At 48.6% G+C, this 20,370-nt stretch overlaps 1 protein-coding gene across 1 annotated transcript in view; it reads right to left on the bottom strand.

The window, feature by feature from the left end:
- Positions 1-15,622: 15,622 nt before the first annotated feature.
- The window catches only part of AHCY (adenosylhomocysteinase), a 16,154-nt gene continuing 11,406 nt past the window's right edge, over positions 15,623-20,370 (bottom strand). Inside the window, exons 8-10 of the mRNA XM_075571209.1 lie at positions 19,231-19,303; positions 17,700-17,894; positions 15,623-16,484 (exon numbers count right to left, since the gene is read on the bottom strand). Coding sequence (XP_075427324.1) covers positions 16,353-16,484; positions 17,700-17,894; positions 19,231-19,303 — 400 coding nt within the window. The 3' untranslated portion in view covers positions 15,623-16,352. The remainder of the gene's footprint in view (positions 16,485-17,699; positions 17,895-19,230; positions 19,304-20,370) is intronic.

The following is a 20,370-nucleotide window of genomic DNA, read 5'->3' as shown; positions in this document are numbered from 1 at the left end:
CCTTAGTACACAAGCCCCAATATACGTCTTAGTACACAAGCCCCAATATACGTCTTAGTACACAAGCCCCAATATACGTCTTAGTACACAAGCCCCAATATACGTCTTAGTACACAAGCCCCAATATACACCTTAGTACACAAGCCCCAATATACGTCTTAGTACACAAGCCGCAATATACACCTTAGTACACAAGCCCCAATATACACCTTAGTACACAAGCCCCAATATACGTCTTAGTACACAAGCCCCAATATACGTCTTAGTACACAAGCCCCAATATACGTCTTAGTACACAAGCCCCAATATACGTCTTAGTACACAAGCCCCAATATACACCTTAGTACACAAGCCCCAATATACGTCTTAGTACACAAGCCGCAATATACACCTTAGTACACAAGCCCCAATATACACCTTAGTACACAAGCCCCAATATACGTCTTAGTACACAAGCCCCAATATACGTCTTAGTACACAAGCCCCAATATACACCTTAGTACACAAGCCCCAATATACATCTTAGTACACAAGCCCCAATATACACCTTAGTACACAAGCCCCAATATACACCTTAGTACACAAGCCCCAATATACACCTTAGTACACAAGCCCCAATATACGTCTTAGTACACAAGCCCCAATATACACCTTAGTACACAAGCCCCAATATACGTCTTAGTACACAAGCCCCAATATACACCTTAGTACACAAGCCCCAATATACACCTTAGTACACAAGCTCCAATATACGTCTTAGTACACAAGCCCCAATATACACCTTAGTACACAAGCCCCAATATACGTCTTAGTACACAAGGCCCAATATACGTCTTAGTACACAAGGCCCAATATACACCTTAGTACATAAGCCCTAATATACACCTTAGTACACAAGCCCCAATATACTGTACACCTTAGTACACAAGCCCCAATATACACCTTAGTACACAAGCCCCAATATACACCTTAGTACACAAGGCCCAATATACACCTTAGTACACAAGGCCCAATATACACCTTAGTACACAAGCCCCAATATACACCTTAGTACACAAGCCCCAATATACACCTTAGTACACAAGGCCCAATATACACCTTAGTACACAAGGCCCAATATACGTCTTAGTACACAAGCCCCAATATACGTCTTAGTACACAAGCCCCAAATACACCTTAGTATACAAGGCCCAATATACACCTTAGAACACAAGCCCCAATATACACCTTAGTACACAAGGCCCAATATACACCTTAGTACACAAGGCCCAATATACACCTTAGTACACAAGGCCCAATATACATCTTAGTACACAAGGCCCAATATACACCTTAGTACACAAGGCCCAATATACACCTTAGTACACAAGGCCCAATATACCCTTAGTACACAAGCCCCAATATACACCTTAGTACACAATCCCCAATATACACCTTAGTACACAATCCCCAATATACACCTTAGTACACAAGCCCCAATATACACCTTAGTACACAAGCCCCAATATACACCTTAGTACACAAGCCCCAATATACACCTTAGTACACAATCCCCAATATACACCTTAGTACACAATCCCCAATATACACGTTAGTACACAAGCCCCAATATACACCTTAGTACACAAGCCCCTACCTCAAATAAGAATCCCAGTAACCGTCATTGTATTTACGTTATTGGGCATTGTTTTGGGTTTAGAGAGGAATTCTCTAGTCCAGGGGCGGCCAACTCCAGTCCTCAAGGGCCACCAACAGGACAGGTTTTCAGGACATCCCTGCTTCCGTCCAAGTGACTCAATCAGTGGCTCAGTCAAAGACTAAGCGACTAATTGAGCCACCTGGGCTGAAGCAGGGATGTCCTGAAAACCTGTCCTGTTGGTGGCCCTTGAGGACTGGAGTTGGCCAATGACTGACACTGATTGAGCCCCCTGTGCTGAAGCAGGGATATCCTGAAAACCTGTCTTGTTGGTGGCCCTTGAGGACTGGAGTTGGCCAATGACTGAGACACTGATTGAGCCCCCTGTGCTGAAGCAGGGATATCCTGAAACCCTGTCCTGTTGGTGGCCCTTGAGGACTGGAGTTGGCCACCCCTTAGGTAGTTACATTGAGGATGATGAGTACACAATTTGTATGAGTTAAATGTCACACGTCACTTTTAATCAAGAATATTAGGGTGAGTATATTTGCACTATGTATAGAGGACTGGATGTTTAGAGAGATACTCGGCATCATTATATAATACAATGTATTCATTCCCTCGACATAATATTTTGCCTGTTAAAGTATCAGATGCACATTTCACCAGTATTGAAATGTGTGTATATATATATTATATATATATACTCTTTATTAACAGATTTTCTTATCTGCATATTGTCACTGAGTTATCAATATTATTTTTATATCAGATCCAATCTATAATAAATATTTTCATACTTACTGGAAAATCGTGCGTTTTTGTGCTTTCCAGTACAAGTAAAGTATCTGTGGGGCTCCGTGTATATGGTTATGCCTGTGGTTGCTCTTTCGTCTTATATTATTGCAAGTTGTAATCATTTTGAACACTGGTATTGTTCTATTTAACTCCTCCTATTACGCCATATAACCTCTCCCTATACTGTAACTCCTCCTATTACCCCATATAACTGCTCCCTATAACTCCTCCTATTACCCCATATAACCGCTCCCTATAACTCCTCCTATTACCCCATATAACCTCTCCCTATAACTCCTCCTATTACCTCATATAACCGCTCCCTATAACTCCTCCTATTACCCCATATAACCGCTCCCTATAACTCCTCCTATTACCCCATATAACCTCTCCCTATAACTCCTCCTATTACTTCATATAACCTCTCTCTATAACTCCTCCTATTACCTCATATAACCTCTCCCTATAACTCCTCCTATTACCCCATATAACCTCTCCCTATAACTCCTCCTATTACCCCATATAACCTCTCCCTATACTGTAACTCCTCCTATTACCCCATATAACCCCTCCCTATAACTCCTCCTATTACCCCATATAACCTCTCCCTATACTGTAACTCCTCCTATTACCCAATATAACCGCTCCCTATAACTCCTCCTATTACCCCATATAACCTCTCCCTATAACTCCTCCTATTACCCCATATAACCTCTCCCTATACTGTAACTCCTCCTATTACCCCATATAACCCCTCCCTATAACTCCTCCTATTACCCCATATAACCTCTCCCTATACTGTAACTCCTCCTATTACCCAATATAACCGCTCCCTATAACTCCTCCTATTACCCCATATAACCTCTCCCTATAACTCCTCCTATTACCCCATATAACCTCTCCCTATACTGTAACTCCTCCTATTACCCCATATAACCGCTCCCTATAACTCCTCCTATCACCCCATATAACCTCTCCCTATACTGTAACTCCTCCTATTACCCCATATAACCGCTCCCTATACTGTAACTCCTCCTATTACCCTATATAATCCCTCCCTATAACTCCTCCTATCACCCCATATAACCGCTCCCTATAACGCCTCATATTACCCCATATAACCCCTCCCTATAACTCCTATTACCCAATATAACAGCTCCCTATAACTCCTCTTACTACCCCATATAGTGAGCGGTTATATGGGGTAATAGGAGGAGTTATAGGGAGCAGTTACATGGGGTAATAATGAGGCGTTCTAGTGAGTGGTTATAACGCCTCCTATTACCCCATATAACCGCTCCCTATAACCCCTCCTATTACCCCATATAACTCCTCCTATTACCCCTCCACTGTGTTGTGCAAACCTCTCTGGGTACGGATCTTTACCGAATGGAAGTCAAGCAGTTAATGGCCAGGCTCTCCCCGAATCCCAAGTCGAGCACACTGTGTCACTCTACGAGTTTCTAAAGGGGGTTTCCAAATTGGTTGAAGATGCGGCTGTCCTTGGGGTGACAGGCTGACAATGAGCAGAACCATTGGGTGAAGACCAAGATTCCATCTGTGCATGAGAGCTGCAGATACAGAGATCCTGGGACACAAGGGGAGGCTTATTGTCCAAAACATGACAAAAACCAGAGCCGGGACCCAAGGGGAGAAACTTCCAGGCCCAGAACTTCTCAACATGGTTTGAATTACCAGCCAAACATCGGTCACCATGCTCCTACCTTACATACATCTGACGTGGAGAACATCTCAACCATCTGGTTTATGCACTGAAACAGCTCTAACCAAAGTGGCTTGTGGCCTTGATGCTGCCACAGACCACTGGTCATTACACCCTTTTTATATTACTCGACCTTTGATACTGCGGACCACCCTCTTCTCCTTCATGTTCTCCATACTCTTGATATCCTTCACAACGTTCTAGCCCGGATTTCCTCTTACCTATCCCATCAGACTTTCAGGTTCCCTTTTTTTAACACCTCTTTCTCTCTCCACCTCTTTGTGGGGGTACCCAGGGGTCTGTCCTGGGACCTCTTCTCTATCTACACACGTCACTTTATCGTACTGGATGGCCCGTCGCCAACTCAAATGTAGCATATCGAAGACGGAGCTCCTCATACTCCCTCCCAAACCTGGCCCTACTGTCCCCTTCTACACTACTGTTGGCAGTGCTATCTATCCCAACCTTGGTCTTAAGTTTCAGCAAAGTATCCGGACGCTCCTTCTCCTCTTATCATGCACCCCAAAACTGGAACAATCTACCGGAGTCTCTCACAGCCGCCACCAGTCTAAGTTCATTTAAAACTAAAGCTGTCTCACATTTTAATCTTGTCTGTAACTGTTACATTCGCCTATAATATATATTATCTCTAACTGTGCACGCAATGTCTTGTATATAATGTATACCCTGTTCATTTAATGTAACTGTATTTGTAACCATGTATTATTTGTCTCAACTCTGTGCCCAGGACAGATGTGAAAACGAGAGGTAACTCTCAATGTATTACTTCCTGGTAACACATTTTATAAATAAATAAAATAAATTAAACACCCACTAACACAAGCACGCGGCCCAGGGGTCACATTCTCCTCTCACATTCATGCTGTCGCTAAAACCTGACAATGTTTCTCTCATCATTAAGATACGCCCTTTCCTCTGTCCCTCTACTGCTAAACTCTAACCCATGCCCTCATTCTCTCCCATCTTGACTACTGTAACCTCCTGCTGTCCGGCCTTCCTGCCTCTCGCCTGTCTCCCCTCCAATCTATCCTAAATGCTGCTGCCAGAATCACTCAACTCTTTCCTAGATCTGTCTCAGCATCTCCCCTGCTGAAATCCCTCTCCTGGCTTCCTATTAAATCTTGTGTTACTTACAAAATTCTCCTCCTCACTTTGTAAGGCTATACAATCCTCTGCCCCTCCTTACATCTCACCCTAATATCTCACTTTACCCTCCTCTGCCTCTCCTTATATCTCACCCTAATATCTCACTATACCCTCCTCTGCCCCTCCTTACATCTCACCCTAATCTCTCACTATACCCTCCTCTGCCCCTCCTTACATCTCACCCTAATATCTCCCTATACACCTCCTTATATCTCACTATACCCTCCTCTGCCCCTCCTTGCATCTCACCCTAATATCTCACTATACCCTCCTCTGCCCCTCCTTACATCTCATCCCAATATCTCACTATACCCCCCTCTGTCCCCCCTTACATCTCACCCTTATATATCTCACTATACCCTCCTCTACGCCTCCTTACATCTCACCCTAATCTCTTACTATACCCTCCTCTGCCCCTCCTTACATCTCACCCTAATCTCTCACTATACCCTCCTCTGCCCCTCCTTTCATCTCATCCTAATATCTCACTATACCCTCCTCTGCCCATCCTTACATCTCACACTAATATCTCACTATACCCTCCTCTGCCCCTCCTTACATCTCACCCTAATATCTCACTATACCCTCCTCTGCCTCTCCTTATATCTCACCCTAATATCTCACTATACCCTCCTCTGCCCCTCCTTACATCTCACCCCAATATCTCACTATACACTCCTCTGCCCCTCCCTACATCTCACCCTAATATCTCACTATACCCTCCTCGGCCCCTCCTCACATCTCACCCTAATATCTCACTATACCCTCATCTGCCCCTCCTTACATCTCACCCTAATCTCTCACTGTACCCTCATCTGCCCCTCCTTACATCTCACCCTAATCTCACTATACCCTCCTCTGCTCCTCATTACATCTCTCCCTAATATCTCACTATACACACATGTGCCCCTCCTTACTTCTCACCCTAATTGTCATGATAATGTCATGAGTTATTGGGTATTTTTAATCCCTTTGGTGCTTGAGGGGTTAATGCGCTACACGTGTGTACAAAATACCAAATGCTGAGTCTGAAACTGGGCAGAACTGTTTCTGTCTGCTCTGACTTTCAAAGTATTCTGTAGAAAGGGGTGGGCTTATGAAAATATTGTATCTAAGTCTGGGCCAGGTTGTTACTGGGCAGATCTGACTAGGGGCATGCTTGGATAGCAGGTCAGACCTCATCCTCTGAACCAGTACCTCTCTGGGGAAAATCCATAGCATGTGGTAAGGTACTGTATAGGATTTTCTGTTTTACCCCTTTTATTTTAAGAAGCTGTTCTGCCTTATATTGTAATTGTATGTTTATTTTGTAATACCTTTTCTGTAAGTTAAGCACTGTATTGTTATATATATATATATTAAACCACTAGCTGAGAGACCCGGCGTTGCCCGGGATGTAAATGCGTAATAGGTCGTATTATTTATAAATCGTGGAACAATAGGTGAGTATTTGTTGTAAAGGTTGGATAATAATGTTGAAAAGAAAGATGGAATAACATGTAATACGATGTTGTATAAAAATGGTTTATTGTAAACACACCACAGTACAATGTATATTTTGGTGACATAACAGATGTAAAAATGTGAGGCGTGTGTCCTGCTAGGGTGTGAGCGTGTGTGAGGCGGCGGGTGGGTGTTCAGTACGGGTGCCGCGTGGGTAGTGAGTGCTGGCTGTGGGTCGGGGTCCTGCTAGGGTGTGAGGCGGCGGGTGTGTGGCGAGTGCGGGTGACAGCTGGTCAGTGATATTGTTGCGTAGGGGCAGGATGCGGCAGGTGTGTGTCGAGTGTGTGGGGTGGGTGAGAGGCGGCGGGTGTGTGTCGAGTGGCGGGTGTCTGTTGAGTGCGTGCGGCGGCTGTGTGGCACAGGGGTGTGAGCGGTGGGCGGGTGAAAGGCAGAAGTGCGGGTGGGCGAAAGGCAGAGGCAGGAGGGCGGACGAAAGGCATTGAAGGAGGGGAGGTGAGGTTGGAGGGGTGGTGGGGGGTGGTGGGGAGGTGAGGATGGGTGGTGAGGGGGGATGGTGAGGGGAGGTGAAAGGGGGGCGGAGGGGAGGTGAAGGGGGGCGGGGGGGAGGTGAAGGGGGGGCGGAGGGGAGGTGAAGGGGGCGCGGAGGGGAGGTGAAGGGGAAGTGAAGGGGGGGCGGAGGGGAGGTGAAGGGGGGGTGGAGGGGGTAGGTGGGAAGGGTGGAGGTGGGGGGCTGGGGGGGAGGTGAAGGGGGTGAGGGTAGATGAAGGGGGTGGAAGGGAGGGGGTAAGGGGGGGTGGTAAGGGGGGGAGGTGGTGGGAAGGGGGGGAGGTGGTGGGAAGGTGGGAAGGGGGGGGAGGTGGTGGGAAGGGGGGGGAGGTGGTGGGGATGGGGGGGTTGTAAGGGGGGAGTGAAGGTGGGTGGGGGTGAAGGGGGCGGTGAATGTGGGGGTGGAGGGGGGGTGAAGGTGGGGGTGGAGGGGAGGTGAAGCGGGGGTGGAGGGGAGGTGAAGCGGGGGTGGAGGGGAGGTGAAGCGGGGGTGGAGGGGAGGTGAAGCAGGGGTGGAGGGGAGGTGAAGGGGGGGTGGAGGGGAGGTGAAGGGGGGTGGAGGAGGGGAGGTGAAGGGGGGTGGAGGAGGGGAGGTGAAGGGGGGGTGGAGGGGAGGTGAAGGGGGGGGTGGAGGGGAGGTGAAGGGGGGGGGTGGAGGGGAGGTGAAGGGGAGGTGAAGGGGGGGGTGGAGGGGAGGTGAAGGGGGGGGGGGGTGGAGGGGAGGTGAAGGGGGGGGTAGAGGGGAGGTGAAGCGGGGGTGGAGGGGAGGTGAAGGGGGGGGTGGAGGGGAGGTGAAGGGGGGTGGAGGGGAGGTGAAGGGGGGGGTGGAGGGGAGGTGAAGGGGGGGGGTGGAGGGGAGGTGAAGGGGGGTGGAGGAGGGGAGGTGAAGGGGGGTGGAGGAGGGGAGGTGAAGGGGGGGGTGGAGGGGAGGTGAAGGGGGGGGTGGAGGGGAGGTGAAGGGGGGGGGTGGAGGGGAGGTGAAGGGGGGGGTGGAGGGGAGGTGAAGGGGAGGTGAAGCGGGGGTGGAGGGGAGGTGAAGGGGGGGTGGAGGGGAGGTGAAGGGGGGGGTGGAGGGGAGGTGAAGGGGGGGGTGGAGGGGAGATGAAGGGGGTGGGGGTGGAGGGGAGGTGAAGGGGGGGGGTGGAGGGTAGGTGAAGGGGGGGGTGGAGGGTAGGTGAAGGGGGGGGGTGGAGGGTAGGTGAAGGGGGGGGGTGGAGGGTAGGTGAAGGGGGGGGGTGGAGGGTAGGTGAAGGGGGGGGGTGGAGGGTAGGTGAAGGGGAGGGGTGGAGGGGAGGTGAAGGGGGGGTGGAGGGGAGGTGAAGGGGGGGTGGAGGGGAGGTGAAGGGGGGGTGGAGGGGAGGTGAAGGGGGGGTGGAGGGGAGGTGAAGGGGGGGGTGGAGGGGAGGTGAAGGGGGGGGAAGAGGGGAGGTGAAGGGGGGGGGGTGGAGGGGAGGTGAAGGGGGGGGGGTGGAGGGGAGGTTAAGGGGGGGGTGGAGGGGAGGTTAAGGGGGGGGGGGTGGAGGGGAGGTTAAGGGGAGGTTAAGGGGGGGTGGAGGGGAGGTTAAGGGGGGTGTGGAGGGGAGGTTAAGGGGGGGTGGAGGGGAGGTTAAGGGGGGGTGGAGGGGAGGTGAGGTGGAGGGAGGGGAGGTGGAGTGAGGGGAGGTGAAGGCCGTTCCCTCACCCGTCCGGCCGCTCCCACGTGGATCTGAGGCGGGAGGCAGCGTGTTGTGGCCGCTCCCCCGCTGTGTCCCTGGCGCGCGCTCCCCCGCTGACTGTAGCGGCGCCGGGGGGGGGTGGAGGGGAAGTGAGTGAGTGAGGGAAGGTGAGGGGGGGTGAGGAGAGGTGAAGGCAGCTCCCTCACTAGTCCGGCAACTCCCTCACCCGTCCGGCAGCTCCCACGTGGAGGGGGGGGGGGGGGTGAAAGCGCGGGAAACAGGGAGAGGCGGAGCCTCCGGGACCGGTGGGGAAGAGAGCGGGAGATGTGCTGCTAACACTGTGAGCCCCGCTAATGTATGTAACACCGTGTGTGTGGGGGGGGTTGTGTGTGTTTAGTGATGTGTGTGTGTGTATAGTGATGTGTGTGTGTGTATAGTAATGTGTGTGTGTGTGTGTGTGTGTGTGTGTATAGTGATGTGTGTGTGTGTATAGTAATGTGTGTGTGTGTGTGTGTGTGTGTGTATAGTGATGTGTGTGTGTGTGTGTGTGTGTGTATAGTGATGTGTGTGTGTGTGTGTATAGTGATGTGTGTGTGGTGTATAGTGGTGTGTGTGTGTGTGTATAGTGATGTGTGTGTTTGTGTGTGTGTGTGTGTATAGTGATGTGTGTGTGTGTATAGTGATGTGTGTGTGTGTGTGTGTGTGTGTGTGTGTGTGTATAGTGATGTGTGTGTGTGTGTGTGTGTGTATAGTGATGTGTGTGTGTGTATAGTGATGTGTGTGTGTGTGTGTGTGTGTGTGTGTGTGTGTGTATAGTGATGTGTGTGTGTGTGTGTGTGTGTGTGTGTGTGTGTGTGTGTGTATAGTGATGTGTGTGTGTGTATAGTGGTGTGTGTGTGTGTGTGTGTGTATAGTGATGTGTGTGTTTGTGTGTGTGTGTGTGTGTGTGTGTATAGTGATGTGTGTGTGTGTATAGTGATGTGTGTGTGTGTGTATAGTGATGTGTGTGTGTGTGTGTGTGTGTGTGTGTATAGTGATGTGTGTGTGTGTGTATAGTGATGTGTGTGTGTATAGTGATGTGTGTGTGTGTGTGTGTGTGTGTGTATAGTGATGTGTGTGTGTGTGTGTGTGTGTGTGTGTGTATAGTGATGTGTATGTGTGTGTGTGTGTGTGTGTATAGTGATGTGTGTGTGTGTGTGTGTATAGTGATGTGTGTGTGTGTGTGTGTGTGTGTATAGTGATGTGTGTGTGTGTGTGTGTATAGTGATGTGTGTGTGTGTGTGTATAGTGATGTGTGTGTGTGTGTGTGTGTGTGTTTATAGTGATGTGTGTGTGTGTGTGTGCGCCCCTTCACTCCGCCTCAGGCCAATGAGAGGTGTGCGGGGGCGGGCGGCCCAAGGGAGCAATCTCATTGGCCTGGCCCATGGTCCAATGAGATTGCCGCTAGGGACACGGGGAGGGACACAGGGAGACACATACAGACCCGGACACATAGGACACTTTCAGAAATATATAGTAGATTTAATAAGTAATGCTTTGGGCTCTGAATGAACTTTGTGCACGCTGGAGAGAATAACTTGCTAAATTCGGGCACATGTTACTACAGCTGATTTTGTGTTAAAGTGCATCGTTTTTCCTATAATTAACAGGGACCTGAGGCCCTGGCGGATATTTTATTCTAAGATCTGTTATCATAGCTGCATAACTTCAGGTGGTGGCAGTGGATGGTTATGATGTGCAATTGAGTAGGGGTTAAGACTAACTCGCTGGTTCCTTGCAGAGGAGAAAGGGGGGTTGCTAGAGAAGCCTTTGTGTATTAACCCTGGTTGCATATCTAAGTCACGTGCTCACTTGTGTGCTGTTCGTGGCGGTGGTATATTGGGACGGCTTGAGGAGAGATACAACTCATTTGAGGGACCCCTGAGTGGGTGAAGAGTGGGACAGCTTGCGGGCTGTGTATTGATCCTTGATCCTGTAAGAGGGGATATTGTCCATTTGACGGACCTTTGTGGAGGTGAAGAGTGGGTGCGCTTGCGAGCGTCGGTATTAACCCTTGTCCCGTATGCAGGTCGCGTGCTAGCAGGGGGTCGTACGTGACACTAATATCTCACTATACCCTCCTCTGTCCCTCCTTACATCTCACCCTAATCTCTCACTATACCCTCCTCTGCCCCTCCTTACATCTCACCCTAATCTCACTATACCCTCCTCTACACCTCCTTATATCTCACCCTAATATCTCGCTATATACCCCTCTCTCTCCTTATTTCACCCTAATATCTCACTATCATCCTCTGCCCCTCCTCACATCTCACCCTAATATCTCACTATACCCTCCTCTGCCCCACCCTACATCTCACCCTAATATCTCACATCTCACCCTAATATCTCACTATACTCTCCTCACATCTCACCCTAATTTCTCATTATACACCCCTCTGCTCCTTACCCTAATATCTCGCTTTGCACCTGCCCATCTCTTGTGTTCCTCTCAAGAATGTCTTCTCTGCCCCTTTTGTCTCTAAAGCTCTCTCCCACCTAAACCCTCTCTCTCCGCCCCACGCCTCTTGAACGCTCTTCCCCTTAATATCGGACTAGCCCCCTCTCTCTCCATCTTCAAGGTCCATCTTGAAACACCCGTTACAAAGCAGACACACCCTAACACCCTCCTACTGGCGCTATAAGTTCTCACTACTTACCTCTTAGAGTGTAAGCTCTTCGGGTCAGGGACTCCTTTTCCTTGTGTTACTTTTATTTCTGAACATCTAATTTCCATGAATATCTCGTGGTACTTCGGCACCTATATAAGCGCTCTGCAACATAGCTGGCGCTACACACAGAAAGGTATGCATACTGTACATACATATATTGGATTTAAATGTATGGTGTCACTTTATAACCAGTCTGTGATACTGGCTTCCCAGTCCTAACTGCTGTCCCTGAGCGGGTCCACTGGCTCTGCACTCGCATGTCCCAGGCTAAGCTGTGTCATGCAGCAGCTCTAGGGAATCCATGTAAAAAGTGGACACAGGAAGCTAAAAGTGACACACCCGATGTGCTCATTTGCATGTCACTACCCACTATCCTCTGCAGCTTAACCACTGAATGACATGGGTGAGTGAAGCAGGTTTGGAAACTTGCGGGACACGTGGATACCCTCATGGGGTCCATGTCGTTGCTGTACATGTATTTTTGACGCGGCCCCTCTACCTGTATACCTGGGAGGCCTCCGACCACGTTAAAAATGTCAGAAACACGATCTAGCTCGAGAGACCGTGGCTGCTATTTCCCAGAGTCCTTTGCTTGTCTTGTCCTTCCTGCTCATTGGCTTCTCCCAAGTGAGGGCAGTGACATCATCAGCCCGGCGTGAAAGGCTACACCTGTTGATATCCCCCATGTTTTTATCCCAGAAGTGCAGAGCGACTTCCTCCCACTTAGAAAGGTCAAAAATAAGGGGCTGAGGGATGCAAAACCTCCTTATAGAAAAGAGGATATTGCAGTTAAAGCTCTCGTTTTTTTTACTTCAGTAGTTTCATGTGGGCAATCTCTACTTACCTAAAGAACTGCATAGCTGCCGGACAATTCATTCTCCGTCTATTGGTCGGCAAAGTTTGACGACATCTTTAAATATGGGGAATGTAAATGGTTGCTATAGCAATAAGCATGCTTTTAAAAATAGAATACAATAAAATTGGTCTTTCAAAGTTGATTTTTTAAAAACAGAAAATGCTAAAAGTATTTTTTCTTACTACAGAACTGATTTATATAAAAAAAAAAAAAAAAAAACACATGCATGATATTGCTTGAACTGCAACTTTAAGGAGCAATTTTAGCCTTCTTCGGCAGCAGTGCAAGATCTTTGCAACACTTTCCTATTTCGGATAATTTGTTGCAAATGTTCCCAGCAGTTAGAGCTGCAAACTAACGATAGAGGTTACCTTAGTAATGTGAGGATACATTGTAGCTGCTGAGTTACACTCACTGGATTGATTTGAAACCAAAGGCGGCCATTTGGTTAACCCTAGGAAGAAGGATCTTCGTTTTTCTGATCATGGGAGAACGAATCGAGCGGCAGCTTAGGTAATCAGTTTTCAATAAAAAGTAATCAAATGCTGCATATATATTAAAACTAAAAATATATATAATTTCTTTGTAAAGTGCCGCTTGGATTGGCTCTTTTGAGCAGATATCCAGAGTATTTTACAACATATTTTTTTTGTATTTCCACACTTGTTTTTACCATCTTTACCTAAACTCTTATGTGATAAGACTGTTTGTAAACCTTTCTGTACCTCGGTTAAAAATAACCCACGCTCTTTAATTTTTTTTTTTTTAAAGCATATATAGGTAGGCTCCGTGCTATCCAAACCCCAAACAAACAGCGGTAATGACCTGGCAGCGCACCCCAATAATTACTCGTTAAGAGTCCACGCGCACCCCGACATTATTCCCGTCTTACAGGAAACAGCCTTTTTTTTTTAACTTTAAAAAGGCAGAAATTGGTCCTTTTTTTTTTTTAACATATGATTGAAGCAGGGGGTCTCTGCAGCAGAACCTTCATTCATTTCAGATCTGGGGGGGCCCCCTGCCCCCCGAGATACTTACCTCCGAAGGGGGCGCCGGTATATCCTGCGAGTTTAACGCTCCTGCATCACATGAGCCAGTAGGGAGCCGCGCCGGATGATGTCACAGCTTCCTATTGGCCCGCAGGGCGCGCCGAAACTCCGCCATTACGTGAACCCCTGCTAGCCAAGCGGCAACCGACACCCCCTACGAATGTCTGTATGGCCGGAAGTAGGGGGTCCCCAGAGCTGAAGTTACTGGGGTTCCGTTCCGGAGACCCCCTGCTCACCCCCTATGTAAAAACAATTCTGTAAGGGGGAACAGATTCTTTAAGCTCTTTAAAAAAAGCTAACTATACTGATAGAATGTTTTAAATAAACCCCGCTCCCCCCCCCGCGGTAAGAAACGATTTTAGAATTAAGTGGGAGAGGGGGTGGCTTCTTCAAATAAAGAAAAATGTATATAAAGATCAATTAAATATAATAAAGCAAGAGGTGGTCATCTTAAGGATATCCCTGCTTCAGCACAGGTTGCTCATTCATTAGCCACCAACAGGACAGGTTTCCAGGTTATCCCTGCTTCAGCACAGGTGGCTCAATCAGTCCCTGCTTCAACACAGGTGGCTCAGACTTTGACCGAGTCACCTGTGCTGAAGCTGGGATATTCTGAAAACCTGACCTGTTGGCAGCCCTTGAGGACTGGCGTTGAGCCCCTCCCCCCCCTTGTAATAAAACATCTGATCCACATGGCTCTGCAACAAGCCCCCCATCTTCACCCGCACGCACTTCTCCTACTGCCGCCGCCAGCCTGGATTTGGGAGCGGCAGATCAAAACGGTTTGGGAGACACGACCCATATAAATCACTTTTAAAACGGAGGCGCCTGTAAAAGTCACAGCAAAGCAGAAGAAACCGGCAGAGAGATACAGGCTGTTGGAAAGTGTGCCGCAGGGCGAGACGGGTTCCTGCACAGACCCCGTGTGCGTGCAATGAAAGCCTGGCAGGGCGAGGGATTCTGGGGGAAAAACTATTGCACAACGTTCGTTAACAGACAAGGAAAACTAGTATTTTTTTTACATTCGTATAGAAGTTCCCTGTTGTACTTTTAACTGTTTACAGCTGGCATTGTGCGAATTTAACACAGCTGGGATCGCTGCGCCATTGCGCCCACTGCCGGATTTGTTTACGCTGCGGGAGACTTGTGTCCCGTGTGGTTAGAATTATTTTATAGATCATTTTTATTATATCAACCGTATGACATACTAAAATAATCTCGCTAATCCTCTCCCAAGTGATGTGCGTCACGGTTCCCTCAGTGTGCCGCCATGTTCAGCGTCCCGGCTGTCACCTCCCGGTGAGGTCACTCCTGGCTCTGCCGATGACAGTGCCCGTTGGGTGACAGCAGATGAGGGGGGTGGGGGGGTGTTTGCAGAGCGGGATTTTAAAATGGAGGTCTCATGTCAGAGTTTAGCAACGATATGGCCCTGGTGTTAGAAGTATCTCTGCTGCTGGGTCATCTAGTGACATTGTATCTCCCCGTCACCTGGGGGGGCTGAATGTTCTGTGACATCACACTGTGACATCACTGGGAGCTTCCCATCCCATAACTGACATCACAGAGAACTTCCTGTTCTAATTATTTTAGTGTGCTTTCAAAATTGGTTGTTAGCATTTACATTTTCATGGGGATAAAATTCCAGCAAACTGGATTAATCCTGAAGTGTAGATGGTTCTCATACCTTTTAACGCAGCTCCTCGAAGATAAAATTATAGCATACACCTAGGTAAGTCTCTCTACCCTTCAGTTTCCGGGTACGGGTCCTTGTCAGACCCGTAAGTACCCTATTTCCGGTGTCCCACGAGGGATGTCGGACCCCGTCCCCCTGTAAATGTTGGGAAATAAAAAAGAAGTTTATATTCTGCTGTAGCTGTTTTTGATTTGATAAAAGGCCCCAAAGCCTGCAGTAGATTATCCACGTGGCACCTTCTATACCAGAGTAACAATCTTTAAACAAACATAAATAAAACCTTCACACCCAAAGTACTCAAATAAAGGAATCCACACTGCAAAATTTCACAAATAACCAAGATTCTATTGGCACAACCGTTACAAAAATCGCGAGCTCGTGAAACAGTGGACCAAAGTAAACCGCTTTTGAGAGCTTTAAATCACTTGCTCAGGGTGACCAGCAGGCTCACAAACTCGACTTGGCAGGGGGGGGTGCATACGGCAACACGTGTTAACAGGAGGAGAATATAAATCAGTTCTGCGAAAGCGTAAAACACTGGGTGTCTTATGAGTCCTGGAGAGAAGAAGCGGGTAAGACTGAAAGAGGTAGAAAGACCTTGGATGGAGATAAAGAACTTTAGTCGGATATTTAGACCACATGGACAATGGATTAGAAGCAAAGACAGTTCGAGAGTTTTATACAACGTACTAAAACAGCCAGATTGAGATCCCCAGGGACAGATGGAAAAAAGAGAGTCAAGGAACAGTGACACACCGAATGCACCTTACAGTAAACCACTTTGGAATCCGGATAAACCAATTCAGTCTTAAACGTACAACAGAACATGAGGACATGTCTAGGGGAAGTGCTTTGGAGAGACACGACTTTCTAACCCACAATAAAGACCACATATGGTTCAGAAAAAGAAGAAGTTTGAAGAGACTTAGAAGGCAGTGATGTCCCCGGGGATGGAGGGGAAGAAAGACTAAAAGGTATGAGGAGGAGTCTGGGTGTAGCCAAGGGCTTTGGAAGGTCTTCTCCCTGTTGGGTCGTCTTTGGGTCAGCCACACGCTCAGTATCTGTAGTGGTCAGGCTTAAACGGTCCATCCTTCTCCAGTCCCAGGTACTTGGCCTGTTTGTCCGACAGTTTGGTCAGCTTCACCCCCAGCTTGTCCAGGTGAGCGGCCGCCACAGCCTCATCCAACTGCACAGACACAACGAAAAGGAGGTGTTGAGACAGCAGAAAGGCGCCCACAGCAAGTACCAAGAGCTACATCTGGGACACATTGGAACACCATGTACATGGCTGAAGTAACATGGAATAAAGGCGCTTTCTTCATGGGCCGAAACATTTCACGTTTCTCTAAACCGAAGTGTGACATTGATCACTAAAAACCCACAGCAACACCGAACCTCTCACCGTCACCCTGTCCTTCTTCTAACCGTGACTGTCCCTATCACACCACCCTTTCCTTCTAACCAGCGTATTCCTCTCGCCGTCACCATTTTCTTCTAATCAGCGTGTCCCTCAACGTCACCCTCTCCTAACCGTGACTGTCCCCTTATTGGAAATCCTCGTGTAGTTGGCGCACTAAACAATGGTTTCCCAGTGACGGTCCCTTTTTTTTACCGCTCCTGTGCCTTGTCCTGTCCCCCCTGCACCTTCTCGCCCTGAAAGTACCTTTTACACACAGGATAAAACCCCAGGCTGTCGAGTGAATATCCTTTCAGCTCCTCTGATGGAATCCAGACACTCTAAAAGTTAATTGAAATCAGCCGGCAGGGGGGGTACCCAATTAGAAGCGTAATCATGCGAGATCCGCTTATTAAAATGAGAAACACCCTGCGGCCGGGGTGGAGGGGAAGCTGGCTGGGTGCTGGGCAGCAGACTGACCACACGCTGGCAACACCTGCCCAGCCCTGAGGCTGGTCATTAAGAGACGCGGTCAGCGGGTGTGAACGGCCCTACGTTCGGGATTAGGGCAGATGTGCCAATGAAAACCCACAATAAAAAAGGGGATCCCTGATAATTACATTCCTCGCTTGACGAGGCAGCCTGGGACCGGATGAGAGAACTCGCCCATTCAACGCCTGCTCTGTAACCCTCTCAGTGCCAGTGTGGACCAGAACCCATTGTAAATCCACATAACGTGTAGCGTGGGGGGGCGCAATGCCAGTCCCCAAGACGCCCTCCCCCTCCAACAGATCAGGTTTAAGGATATCCCTGCGTCAGCACAGGTGGTGCAGTATTCAGCCACCTGTGCTGAAGCAGGGGGAGTTTGAAGGCTGGAATTGAGCCCCCCTGATGAGGCGTTACCGACACCTCTGACATTTATAGCTGCCGACCCCCCAAATCCACCTGCTGTGTGGTATATATCTGCAGATGGCGTGTATGGATCCCCCCGCCCGCCCGCCTCACCTTCTTGGGCAGGAAGTGCACCCCGACGGGGTACTTGTCCGTGTTGGTCCAGAGCTCGATCTGAGCCAGCACCTGGTTGGTGAAGGAGTTGCTCATGACGAAGCTGGGGTGACCCATGGCACAGCCCAAGTTCACCAGGCGGCCCTCTGCCAACAGGATGATGTGCCGGCCGTTCTTTAGCAGGTACCGGTCCACCTAAAGAGAGAAAGGGTTAAGGGGTCAGTTCCTCCTAGGAGCAAAGTGTACTAATGGCAGTGACAGGGTTAAGGGGTCAGTCCCTTCTAGGGCCACAGTGTACTAATGGCAGTGACAGGGTTAAGGGGTCAGTCCCTCCTAGAGCCACAGTGTACTAATGGCAGTGACATGGTTAAGGGGTCAGTCCCTGCTAGGGCCACAGTGTACTAATGGCAGTGACAGGGTTAAGGGGTCAGTCCCTTCTAGGGCCACAGTGTACTAATGGCAGTGACATGGTTAAGGGTCAGTCCCTCCTAGGGCCACAGTGTACTAATGGCAGTGACATGGTTAAGGGGTCAGTCCTTCCTAGGGCCACAGTGTACTAATGGCAGTGACATGGTTAAGGGGTCAGTCCCTCCTAGGGCCACAATGTACTAATGGCAGTGACATGGTTAAGAGGTCAGTCCCTCCTAGGGCCACAATGTACTAATGGCAGTGACATGGTTAAGGGGTCAGTCCCTCCTAGGGCCACAGTGTACTAATGGCAGTGACATGGTTAAGGGGACAGTCCTTCCTAGGGCCACAGTGTACTAATGGCAGTGACATGGTTAAGAGGTCAGTCCCTCCTAGGGCCACAATGTACTAATGGCAGTGACATGGTTAAGGGGACAGTCCTTCCTAGGGCCACAGTGTACTAATGGCAGTGACATGGTTAAGGGGTCAGTCCCTCCTAGGGCCACAGTGTACTAATGGCAGTGACATGGTTAAGGGGTCAGTCCCTCCTAGGGACACAGTGTACTAATGGCAGTGGCATGGTTAAGGGATCAGTCCCTCCTAGGGTCACAGTGTACTAATGGCAGTGACATGGTTAAGGGGTCAGTACCTCCTAGGGCCACAGTGTACTAATGGCAGTGACATGGTTAAGAGGTCAGTCCCTCCTAGGGCCACAATGTACTAATGGCAGTGACATGGTTAAGGGGTCAGTCCCTCCTAGGGCCACAGTGTACTAATGGCAGTGACATGGTTAAGGGGTCAGTCCCTCCTAGGGACACAGTGTACTAATGGCAGTGACATGGTTAAGGGGTCAGTCCCTCCTAGGGCCACAGTGTACTAATGGCAGTGACATGGTTAAGGGGTCAGTCCCTCCTAGGGCCACAGTGTACTAATGGCAGTGACATGGTTAAGGGATCCCATTTGGGCGATTAATGCCTTTTTTTACCCAAAATATTACAGGTTAAATAGAATTATTTAAAGTTGAGTGGAGACTTGGGCTTTAAAAAATATATATAATCACTTAAAAGTTATTAGGAAATATAGATCTATACATATGAAGCTCCTGCTGCAAAGTAATGTATACTGTGGACCACACAGAGTGAATCTGCTCCACCCATCGCATGGTGCGATAAGGAATAAGAGACACGGCCCCTGATCTGCCTGGCAACACATGACAGGAGATATGGGATTGGAGAAGACAAAAAAAAACACAGATGGAATCTGAAGACCAACTGGCAGGCTGAGACAGACACAGAGATAGGGAGTGACGGTCTGAGAGACAGCCCAAGGGACAGTGAGAGGGGCTACATAGACAGCCTGTCACTCAAAGGCGAAAGGGAAGGCTTGTATGAGACCACTAGCCAAGACGAGAGAAAGAGAGAGACCGCAGCAGAAACACATCCCCAACACACACAGAAAGAGAGAAGAGGAGAGCCCACAGCAAGAGAGATCCAGATACTGGACAGGCTGTTAAAGCGCAACCAGAGACACAGCCGGCAGGCCCGGATCCCGCAACTGTAGAACACACACCGTAACAGGCCTGCAACGTGACTAGACGCCATTTTGAGATAAGATCTCCAACGCAGTGCTGGCAATATTATTATAAAAATTAACTAAAAATGATTAACCCTATATCTCAGCGCAAAAAATAAAATATATGAGTGTGTAAATACAATAAGTGAATAATAAGCTTACTGCTAAGTGAAAGCTGCCAAAGGGTCTCTGCCTAACAAACTCCTCACAAACTCATTTCAGACAATAATACAAAAATGCAGTGACCAGGCTCCAGGCTACAACAATACCCCAGTCCAATGATTAGTCCAAATGGATATGGAAAGTTCTTTTCAATATTCCAGCTGATGGAGAGATGATGATCCAATTCCTGGCTGTTAGTTCCGGACTCCTCCTAGTGAATAATAGACAAAAAGGAAAAGACCATTGCGCAGCCACAAGAACCAATAAATGACTCCACGACAGATTAAAGTAATGAATTTACAGACTTTCTGTGTTGTTGTTCCTTTGAGACAATCTGTGCTTTAAACCTCTTCTCTTTCAGATATCACGAATCCCACGTGTTGTATGTCATTCATCCAGGTTTTCTATCTGTTCACAGCATTACCACTCAGACATGGTTCCCATGTGTTCCCAGAAAGGAGATAACATAGAAGATGATGGTGCAGATTGATAAAAATTTATTACAATGAAAAATAAAAACAGCCAAAGG

This window comes from Ascaphus truei, chromosome 15 (assembly GCF_040206685.1).
Source record: "Ascaphus truei isolate aAscTru1 chromosome 15, aAscTru1.hap1, whole genome shotgun sequence".
Classification (NCBI taxonomy): Eukaryota; Metazoa; Chordata; class Amphibia; order Anura; family Ascaphidae; genus Ascaphus; species Ascaphus truei.
Note: the sequence above shows the minus strand (reverse complement) of the source record. Positions and strands in the feature narration are given on the sequence as shown.